Here is an 11,512-nt window from a genome sequence, read left to right as displayed (position 1 = left end):
TGGCCCCGATCGTCGGAGGGAAAACTCTATGGTTTTCCCTCCGACGATCGGGGCCATGCCCCCAATGTGATCGACGTCGCGCGTCACTTCTGGGACGTGCTGGCGGCGCGCGCATCAGAGGAGAGCTCCCGGAGCCCGGCGACGATCCCCCGCCGGTAAGAAGATTCAACTTGGCAACCCTAATCCTGGGCCTATAGTAGGGTTGCCAGGTCTGGGTTAGGAAATACCTGGAGACTTTGGGGGCGGGTCCATAAGAGGGCAGGGTTTGAGGATGGGAGGGGCCTCAGCAGGGCACAATGCCACGGAGTCCACCCTTCAAAGCAGCCCTTTTCTCCAGGGGAGCTGATCTCTGTCAGCCGTAGATCAGTTGTTAGAGCGGGAGGTCTCCAGGCCCCACCTGGAGGCTGGCAACCCTAGCAGTGCATCATGTGCTGTGGTGTTCACAGGGCCAAAAGCATTTCTGCCTCACCCCAGACCATTTTGATGAGAAACCTTGCTGGTTTTCTGACTCAATTGAGGAAGGCGTTCAAGTGTGTCAGGGAACCTGCTGGTCTAAAATTGTCAACCGAAATCCCCTGAGTACTGCGGAGCCCCCTGAGGGGGCTGGAAACTCCTGGGGCTGACGTTTACCCACTCAACCAGTCCGGCCCAAAGAAGCTGTGTTGACGGCAACAGACGCTGTATGAATCAGATTCCAAACTTACAGGAACTGGTCTCTCTCTCTCTGTGGTAGAGGACAGCTTGGAAGGACCTTTTTTGGGCAGTTAAATCACAGCCGGCTTATGGCAACCCCTAACGGGGTTTTTCAAGGCAAGAGATGTTCAGAGGTGGCTTGCCAGGGCTTCTGGGATCTGAGGAGGCCGGGCTAGCATCCAGGGCTGGAAGGACCTGGGGAAGGGAGAGGCATTGGGATTGACCGGTTTTCCTCAAAAACAGTCCAGCCGTTAAAACAATGTTCTGTTAAATGTCCCAGATCAGCACCTGAAAAGTCGATACATTTCAGAGTCTGCTGAGACCTACCCCTGGGTCAGGTAGGTGGACAAATAAATCCTAACTTGGGGCTGGACAACTCCCCAAGGGACAGTCTCCAAATCCTGTGGGGCATTACACATTTGTGGGCATAGATAGGGGAACCCCTTTCTTCTCACTTGCCGCAGCTTCTGACAAGCAGGCAGTGGAGAGTGGAGAGTTGTCTCAAGCTGTGGTTACACGGCAAGCTGATCCCGATTTGTTCCCACTATAGATTTGATCGGGAATATTTTTTTCAGGTTGGGATGACCACACATCCCTCCCTGAACCGCCTGCATCGTGCAACGAGGCTCCGGGCACCGTTCAGCACATGCGCATATACACATGGCCGAATCACCGACTGGGACTCGCCATACTCCCTTGTTCTTGCAGGACCCCCCCAAAAAACAGCAAACAAAATTAACTGGTGATGTACATCTGAGCGCTGGAGTCTATATGTGCACTTGAACGTTTATACATTGAATTTATTCAGCGCAGGATTGCTCATGCGCACAACAGAAGCTTGTTTTAAAAATTGTGAGAAGGACATTCAGCTGACCTAATGGCGATCATTGTGAGAAATGGCCGTCCAGATCAGTGAAATCATGGATTCAAAGCACAGATATCATATCCGGAAAGTACTTGATTTTCCAGGTGTAGGAAAACTTGCTAGGGAACTGGGAGGATTCCGTGGGTGAGCCCACTTCAGTGCGGGAAACGGATGCAGCCGTCTGACCAGCAGTTTTAACTGTGAGAGGGAACAGCAGTGAAACCCGATCAAAAGGACCGCGTGACCACAGCCTTATACTGCTCACCCAGACCTAAAGATAAAATTCCAAATCCCCGATTTCTCCCCCTCAGGCCCTTAAAAAACTGACATCCAGGAGACGAGACTCCCAACATGAGGGGGTCAGCTGATAGTAAGGTTGCCACATACACACACCCTGGGCACCAGAGGGAGGTGGGGGGGTTGCCAGTTCCAGGTTGAGGAACTCCTGGAGATTTGGGAATGGAGCCTGAGGAGGACAAGGACCTCAGCGGGGCGCAATGCCACAGAGTCCACCCTCCAAAGCAGCCATTTTCTCCGGGAGAACTGACCGGAGATGAGCTGTAATTCCGGGGGAATCCCCAGGTCCCACCTGGAGGCTGGCATCGCTAGCTGACAGCCATCAGGGCACAATGGTATAATTGGAAGTTTACCTTGAGGCATCTGATCAAGTGAGACTTGGCTCTCAAAAGCTTCTTCTGCAATAAATCGCGGTTGTCTCTACAGTGCTACCGGTTCTAATTCTGCTGCTAAAGATGTAACACAGCTGCCTATCTGGATTTGACTGAGATCTGGGCAATCATATGTTGTGTTAATTAAAAAATCCCCCTGTAAATACATTCACCTTGTTTGGAGCACTGCGCTTACATCCAAACTTTTTAAAAACTGTTTATTTTAATTTTACACACAGATTCGTTAGTGTCTTTATAACAATCTTTATGAGAATCGTTCCATCCGCTTAATAACACCCGTTTTTATGTCAATCCAGGATACATCTCTATTTTTCAACAATGCAGATAATTTAAAACATAAATAAAAAAGATTTCAAATTCTCGATCAATTCTCTGCATGTTGGAGGTTTCTTTTCCAGACCTTTGCGAATTCTATTCCCATGGCAGTAATATAAAGAGCATGGGTCCAGGATTTCATAGGGACAGTATTCAATATAATTTAAAAGAAGCATTTCAGGAGATACGTTTACTGTGTCCAACCTTTTAACTGGAGGTGGAGAATTCAGTTATTACGTCGAATGCTTGGTCGGGAGTAACAGGTTAAAAATCAAGAACCGCTGGGTCACAGGGATGTGAACATCCTGTCTGAGGGATTAAACCCACATCCAGGCCAATGTGGCTGGAGATCGCGAAGGTTTTCTTGCCATCTTCTGGGCATGGAACAGACGTCACTGGGGGGGGGTGGGGGGAGGGATTTGTGAATTTCCTGCATTGTGCAGGGGGTTGGGCTAGATGACTCTGGAGATCCCGTTCCAATTCTATGATTCTAGGCCTTGCTCTTTTTTCCCAAGTAAGCCTCAGGGTCAGCCTCAGGAGGGGATGGCCAGAGCTCCGCTGTCCGCACTTCTCCCATCTCCTCAGAACGCATGGACTTTGTGGTGAGAAGAAACGCAAGCAGAAGTGTGCCGTGTTACGCGGCCTCCCTGGGCACACTGCCCTTCGAGAAATGGGTAAGTGGTCCTCTAGTGAAGCAAGAATCAGGGGGGAGATGGAAAGAAAGGGAGCTGCGAAAGAGAGCTGTGATGATAGCGGGGTGTGTGTGTGTCTGTTCTGGACCTCCTTGATCTGAAAGCCCACAACTCTCTGCAACTGCCCCCGAACAGTAGAAACTTGATTCTTGGGCTCAAAACCAAAGCTCACATTCTCAGGAAATCGGATTCAGTGCCCAACACCACACTTTTTGATGCGCTCCTGTAGAATCAACTGTTGTGCGTCATCACTGGCTTTGGCTTTTTCTGAATGAGCGGAACAACACACTGGTGGGTGGGTGGGTGCATTTCCCCCTGTCCCCTCCACCGCCCTCAGAGACAGGAATGGTGGGGGAAGCCGGTGTCAGTTTAAAAAAGGAAGAAGCTGTTGATTTGCACTTCACTCCCCTTCTGGGCATCAGAGAGGAACTGAGAAGCTCGGGCCAGAACCTCAACTCAGCCTTCAAAGTCGACCTCCTCATCTTCCCAGGCTCTGACAGGTTAGGCACTGACAGATTAAGCACTGACGAGGGGCCATGGCACAGTGGTAGAACATCCACTTGGCATGCAGAAGGTCCCACGTTCAACCCCTGGCATCCCCAGTTAAAAGGACTAGGCAGGAGGTGATGAGAAAGACCTCCACCCGAGACCCTGGAGAGCTGTAAAGAGGGGCTGTGGCTCAGTGGCAGAGCACCTGCTTGGCATGCAGAAGGCCCCAGGTCCGATCCCTGGCATCTCCAGTTAAAAGGACCAGGCAGGAGGTGATGAGAAAGACCTCCACCCAAGACCCTGGAGAGCTGTAAAGAGGGGCTGTGCCTCAGTGGTAGAGCACCTGCTTGGCATGCAGAGGGCCCCAGGTTCGATCCCCGGCATCTCTAGTTAAAAGTACCAGGTAGGAAGTGATGGGAAAGACCTCTGCCTGGGACCCTGGAGAGCCACTGTCAGTCTGAGTAGACAATAATGACCTCAATGGATGAGTGGTCTGATCCAGAATGAGGTAGCTCCGTGTGTCATGTGACCAATGTGCAGTGCCTGGTACACACCAGAAGCTGTCTGGGAACAAAGTGGCAACTTCAGTGAAACGGCCTGAAGGTGGCAGATACTTGGAAGGGTCTTTTTGCTCTGTGCCGAGGCTGCTGCAGTGGAAGCAGTGCTGAGCTGGATGAACAGATGGTCTTATGGTGCTGTATAACTTTCCATGCTCGTATCTTAACACAATAGGATAGTATTAGTCAATGGCAGGCCAAGAATCGCACTGCCTTCCTCTGAGTCAGACCCTTAGCCGAACAAGGTCAGAACTGTGAACTTTAACTGGCAACGAGTCTCCAGGGTGTCAGGCAGAGTGTCAGAGGCCAGCTTTCTACACAGGAAAGATCCACGACTCATGCAGAGGCACAACAGGCAGCCCCTTTCAGAGGCCAAGTCCTTGTGTTGTGCAGCTGTGTCAGCAGTGACTGGGTAATCCAGTTGCACCAAGCACAGGGATGTGGCTGAACAACCCTTTCCTCTGCAGAGGCTGACTTGAAAGAGACAAAGTCATAGATGCAACAGGCAGCCTCCTTTGGCAGGGAGCCTGGGCTTTAAATGGATGTGTTTGTTTCTCAATACACTAGCATGCTTTAGTCCCACAATTGGGGAATCATTGATATCTCCCACTGTGTTCAAATTACCAGGTTACTTCCAGTTTTGTGGGGCTTAAAAACTTCTAAGCATCTAGGGGTGGAGGCTGATGGGCTGATCGACTGCAGTTCTTCTGCCCTTTGAGCGTGGATTGTGCAAATCCATGCAGACGTGAGGACTAAGCATTGCTTTAAAATGTTATTGTTTGTTGGTAAACTCAGCCAGAAGTGTTCCTCCCCTTTTACGGATCATAGAATTGGAAGGGACCTCCAGGGTCATCTAGTCCAACCCCCTGCACAATGCAGGATCCTTGTTCTGAATTCATACACGCCTCCCTAGAAAACCACTACTGAGGCAGTAACAATGGAAAGAAGGGTGATGCAAAGCTTTGGTAAAAGCCTTTCTAGAGATGTGCTGTAAACAACTGCCTGCTAATGAGATATTGTTTGCTGCAACTCACAAGAGGGCATATAACTGATCTTTTGAAGATATATTGTTTCAGTTACTGAAGAAGTTCTTCGAAACAGAGTTCTCAATATCCGGATCCTTCGTTTATTTTTCTTCATACATCTTCACCTCAAGAGAGATCTTTTCTACTTGTTGACATTGTTTGATACCTCAAAAGATTACTTTTCTACTTTAGACATTGTTTATATGTGATTATACTTTGCTTTGGGAGTATTACTCAGTTTTTTGTGTATTAGTATCAGCGTCTTTCTTCTTTTGCATCCCTAGAAAACCACAGCAAATGGTGACTTTGGTTGTAATTGCAACCAGTGTTCCCCTCTAAGCTGAGTTAGTATGAGCTAGCTCACATTTTTTTAGCCTCCAGCTCACACATTTTTGTCTTCACTCAGGAAGGATGGCTGCAGACCAAACTTATTTATGCCATAGCCAAATCGCTCGCTCACAACTTTAATGCCAGGAGCTCACAAAGTAGAATTTTTGCTCACAAGACTCCACAGCTTAGAGGGAGCATTGCTCCAGAGCAAACTAACTTATGCAGCAGCCAAATCACTCGCTCACAACTTTAATGCCAATAACTCACAAAGTAGAGGTTTTGCTCACAAGACTCCACAGCTTAGAGGGAGCATTGACTGCAACTTGCCTTCACCCGAATAGCCCAGGCTAGCCCAATCCCATCAGAACTCGGAAGGCAAATAGGGTCATCCCTGGCTAGTACTTGGATGGGTGACCGCCAATGAATACCAGGGCCAGGAGGCCAGAGGCAGGCCATGGAGAACCACCTCTGAACGTCTCCTGCCTTGAACACCTTGCGGGGTCACCAGAAGTCAGCTGTGACTTGATGGCACTTCCCACTTTCAAACTGCAATTTACAGTCTAAAATCTAAATTTCATGGGGGAAACTTGCAGGTGGTGGTGGAAAATGCCAACAACCCGCAGCTGACCCCGGAGGGTTTGCAAGGCAAGCGACAAACAGAAGTGCTTTGCCTTTGCCTGCCTCTGCACCGCCACCCGGGACTCCCTTGGTGGACTCCCATCCAAGGACCAACGAGGGCCAGCCCTGCTTAGCTTCTGAGATCTGACAAGATTGGGCTAACCTGAGCCGTCCAGGTCAGGACGACCTGCAGAGAACCATCTACATATGGACGTTCCCCCAGGCTGTAAATAGCAACTCCCGAGCTCCTTTGCACCCGCTGTGGAAAATGCAACTCGGCTGCAGCGTACAGAACCACCAGATCATTGAGAGCGCACCTGCCTAACATTCATGAGAACACAGAAATGGAAAAAAACAAGGTGTGTCGAGCGGTTTCAGTGGGGCCCAGGGCATTTGGTGATGTGGTGCAAACCAGGCAAAGAAATGCACAGACATAAGCATGGGCGGTTAGACCAAGAGGCGTGCTCTGATTCAAACCCATTTATCTGGAAAGTGACGGAATCAGTCGGACTTGCTTCTGTGTAAACAGCCTTGAGGGGTTTTTACCCCCTGATAAGGAACACCTTCCTTTAATAAATAAGAACCTCCTTAGGCAGTGAAATCCTGCAAGTGTTTTCCTGGGAGTAAACCCCATTCAATAGACCTGAGTAGGATTCTGAATAGACCTGCTTAAAGACTGTTCTCTAACTTACTTCCAATTCACAGCTAAAAGAACACTAAAGGTGTGCAGGGAGGGGGGACATAGGCAGCAACTAGTGCCCCCTCTAAGCTGTGGAGTCTTGTGAGGAAAAAAATCTACTTGGTGAGCGACTGGCATTAACGTTGTGAGTGAGCGATTTGGCTATGGCATAAATTAGTTTGCTAATGGTGAAAGTCATTACCAAGAACTGGTTGATGAGGTGAAAGTCATAGATAGCAGTGAACATGTAATTTGGGGATTTAAGGTCTTGGGGAAAGGAAAAGCTGTATGTAAGATATGTAGGCTGTACTTTAGAAAAGCTCATTTTAACAAACTTAAAGTTATGCTAGTTAGAATCCCATGGTCAGAAATACAAAAGGAGGCTGGTTTATGGTGACATGCTGAGCAGACTCATCTCCCGGACCTCCCGGGGATGAAATCTGCACACCAGCAGAAAGGGGGGGGCGACGTCTCGTTACTCCCCCGGAGCCTGGTTGAAAGGCTCCTAGCCATGGAACTTTTGAGAGGTGGCTTCTTCGCCAGCGCGATGCTGGGGAATTGAGGCGCTTCTCCGTCCTGATGGTCCTCCTGCTGTGTGTCCGTATGGAACTAGTGACACTGACCGGGACAAGCACTGGAGATTGAGCGGTTTAAATGGAGCTACAGCAAGGTCAAAAGAGCGACCATGAATTGTGAGTTGGAATAGAGCGCAATTGACAAGCTAAAAAGAAAGCTCCCACCCCACAGACTAGAGAGTAAAGCAAGCGAGGGAGGGGCCCCTCCCATGCGCATGAAATAAAAAGTGAAAACCGAGGGGGGAGCGGAAGTAAAAGTGTTGAAATCTATTGGGAAAGACTTACTAAGGCGCAGATGAGTGTATGAGCACATATTCAGAGACTAACAAACTTTCGGAGAGTAAAGATGGCGGGGAAGAGGACAGAGAAAGAAAAGATTTCAAAAGCGAAAGTAGTTGAGAGCCCTCACCCAGAAGGAACCACCGAGCTGGCTAAAACGTTGGCAGAATCCCTGCGCCCCCTGCTGGACCAGATGACAAATCTCAAGGAACAGTTGTCAACGATGAACCAAAGCATCACTACTCAGCAGCTACAATTGAATGAGACTCTTAAGATTATGGAGCAAACAGCTGAGAAAGTGAAAGAAGTTGACGCCAGTACTCAAAAGGTGAAGAAAAAGGTGCAAAAATTGGAAAAGAAGCAAATTTCTACAAAAGAACAACTTTTGCAGCTGCAAATGGAGAAGGCAAACCTGGTCCTCTGATTCCAAGGTGTCCCAGAATCCAAAGGTGAAAATCTGAAGCAAATAATAAGCGAAGCATTGGCCCCAGTGACAGATTTCAAGGCGGAATACCTTATGAGCCAGATGGATGTGGCCTACAGGTCCTATTCTGTATACATAAAGAAGAATAATCTGCCTGGGGAAATAATAATCAGATTTTCGAAGAGGCACGTGAGGGATTCTATCCTGAGAGCGACTGCAGGGTCACCTTTGATAATTGGGGACAATACTATTAGAATTTTGAAAGACATCCCATTTGAAATAAGACGACAGAGAAAGAAATATAAAGAGTTAATTCTTTTCCTTCAAACAAATGCAATCGTGTACAGGTGGTTAACTCCGGAGGGCATAACCTTCAAACTTCAGGACAAAAAAGAAAAGATTGACTCTGTTTCCAAAGCACGGCAGTTTTTGAGAATCCAGATGGGTGAGCCAGAGGAGGCGGATAAAGAGGAGAAGGACAGCAAGTCCAGTGGCAAGTTGGACTCAGGGTCTTCCGGGGAGGACTCTCTTTCTAAAAAAGGGGCGGCTGCCCCTAAAAGTCCATACAAACTGAGGAAAAGACAGGATAAGAAAAAATGAAGGCTGAAGGACTCTGATTTGTGCCTTTGAAAGTATAGTTTTTAATAATGAGATGCTGGTTTTTCTCTAATAGTTAAATAAGACTTAAAAGATATTTTAGCATGACTAAGTTCAAAAGATACTAGCATTTTAAGAAAAGCTTTTTACTAAAGCAGTTGTAATGATCTCCTCTCTTGGGTTTTTAGTTAATAGTGGTTATTCTTTTCTTTCTCCTTAAATGTAGTCCCCTTTCTCTACTTCTACTTTCGTTGTAGTTTGTAGTATAATTAAAAAATGCAATAAAAAATCCCCTCCGGGGGGCCAAAAAAAAAAAGAAATACGAAAGGAGAAGGGAGTTCCAGAGCGGTGGGGGTTTCTTAAAAGTGAGATACTGAAGGCACAATCGCAGGCGATTCCAATGAGAAGGAAAAACGGGAAGAACCTAAGGAAGCCAGGGTGGTTCCATAAACAGCTTTCTAAAGATCTGAGAATGTTAAAAGACTCATTTAGGAAATGAAAGGAGGGCCATGTAACCAAGGATGAATATTAAAAAATAGCCAGTGCTTGCAGGGAGAGTGTTAGAAAAGCTAAAGCTCAGTATGAGCTTAATGTAGCGAGAGAGCTAAGTGCAACAAAAAGGAGTTCTTTGCTTATGTTTGGAGCAAGAGAAAGAACATGGAGCTGGTAGGCCCATTGTGAGGAGGGGAAAGTGAAATTTTAGCAGGTGATGAAGAAAGGGCAGAACTCCTCAATTCCAGCTTTGCCCCAGTCTTCTCTTGTGGCGGAAACGGTGCTCAGCTTGGCAAAAAGAGAACACCTGATGAGGGAAGGGAATTGCAACCCAGGATCGGCACAGGAGTGGTATGTAAACATCTGGTTTATTTAAATGAAATTAAGCCCCCAGGGCCAGATGAATTGCCAGGGTTGCCGTGTCCCCCCAGTTACTGGTGGGGGTGCCAGATCCAGATGAAGAAAGTCCTGGAGATTTGGAGATCAAGTCTGAGGAGAACAGGGACCCCCGCAGTGGAGCACAATGCCCTGGAGTCCACCCTCAAAAGCATCCATTTGCTCCAGGTCAACTGGTCTCTGTAGTCTGGAGATGGGCTGTAATTCCAAGGGATCCCCAGGTCCCACCTGGAGGCTGGCATCCCTATGAATTGCATCCGAGGGTACTAAAGGAACTTCCTGATGTAATTTTGGAAACTCTGACCATTTTTTTTGAGAATTCTGGGAGAACAGGTGATGTGCCAGAAGACTAGAGGCGGGCAAATGGTGTCCCCATCTTCAAGAAGGGGGGAAAGGAGGGTCCAGATACCTACTGACCCATCAGCTTGACACCTATTTTGTTGTTGTCCAGTCACACAGTCGAGTCCAACTCATTGTGACTCTTCATCTATACCTGGAAAAGTTTTAGAACAAATCATCAGTCAGTCAGTCCTTGAGCGTTTAGAACGGATGGCTGTAATTACTAAGAGCCAGCTCATGTTCCTCAAGAACAAGTCATGTCAGACTAACCTTATCTCCTTTTTTGAGAGAGTTACTACTTTGTTGGAGCCGGGGAATGCTATAGACATAGTTTATCTTGATTTCAGTATGGCTTTTGATAAGGTTCCACATAATGTTCTTGTTGACAAGTTGGTATAATGTGGTTTGGATCCTAAGGTTGACAGATCACACCCAAAGAGTGCTTGTGAATGGTTCCTCATCCACCTGGAGAGGAGTGACAAGTGGAGTGCCTCAAGGATCTGTCCTGGGACCTGTTTTATTCAACATCTTTATAAATGATTTGGATGAAGGAATAGGGGGAATGCTCATTAAATTTGCAGATGACACTAAATTGGGAGGGGTAGCAAACACAGTAGAAGTTTCTTCTTTTTTTTTAAGCAAGCATTCCAGAGTAGAGGGGTCAAATTTGTTTGTTACGAGGGCCAGATCTGACACAAAAGTTACTTTGTCAGGCCGGACCATAAAATGTAATGCCAGGTACCAGAGATATAAACTTTATAAAGGACACAGGGAAACCTAATTAACGATATTACTTTTTACTCAAAATACAAACAAAAGGAATTGATTCCTAGGAGCGAAAGCAATGGATTTACTGGGGGAATCCACAAAAGTGTTAGATCCCAAATCAGGAGAATAGATCCACGTTCAAAATGAAGCAAGATTTATTTCCAAAGCATGGTTGATCACGAACATACAGAGATTGTTAGGAATAACTACAATGCCCAGGGAAGGTGTATTAAAGTAACTTCAAACAAGGTTTAAACCAATGAGCTCATTTCCCTCTTTAGGTTACAGATTAGAAAAGGCGCGAAGCGGCCTGAGAACAGCAACGGCCAGTTCCATAAACACTCGTTGAGTTCACACGGGAAATCTAAACAAGCCAGAGCGTCAAGACACAACACCACATCACACCAGCTGGAGAACCTTGGCAGTTACAGATGCCCTACATGTAAAGGATAACAACTACAGGAGGGAGGGAGGGGGTGGGTACGAGAAAAGGGACGAGACTTGTCCCAAGGAAATGGCAGCTCGCTGACATACTGCCCACCTGAAAATACAACTTACCCCCCACCTCCCGGCCCCGGCGGGCGATCTCCCGGTTTCCCCGGGAGGCCTCCCGGTTTGTCCGGGAACTGCTTGTGGAATGCACGAACGTGATAAGGGGCCCGAATATCCCCTTCTTCCACCCATTCCCGG

General features: G+C 47.5%; 1 protein-coding gene across 1 annotated transcript in view; it reads right to left on the bottom strand.

Moving 5' to 3' along the window:
* Positions 1-11,512, bottom strand: part of TNFRSF13B (tumor necrosis factor receptor superfamily member 13B) — a 42,738-nt gene that overhangs the window by 28,706 nt on the left and 2,520 nt on the right. The window contains exons 2-3 of the mRNA XM_015423228.1: positions 11,381-11,448; positions 6,437-6,594 (exon numbers count right to left, since the gene is read on the bottom strand). Coding sequence (XP_015278714.1) covers positions 6,437-6,594; positions 11,381-11,448 — 226 coding nt within the window. The remainder of the gene's footprint in view (positions 1-6,436; positions 6,595-11,380; positions 11,449-11,512) is intronic.

This window comes from Gekko japonicus, unplaced genomic scaffold (assembly GCF_001447785.1).
Source record: "Gekko japonicus isolate JY-2015 unplaced genomic scaffold, Gekko_japonicus_V1.1 scaffold869, whole genome shotgun sequence".
NCBI lineage: Eukaryota > Metazoa > Chordata > Lepidosauria > Squamata > Gekkonidae > Gekko > Gekko japonicus.
This window is presented reverse-complemented; position numbering and strand designations above follow the sequence as displayed.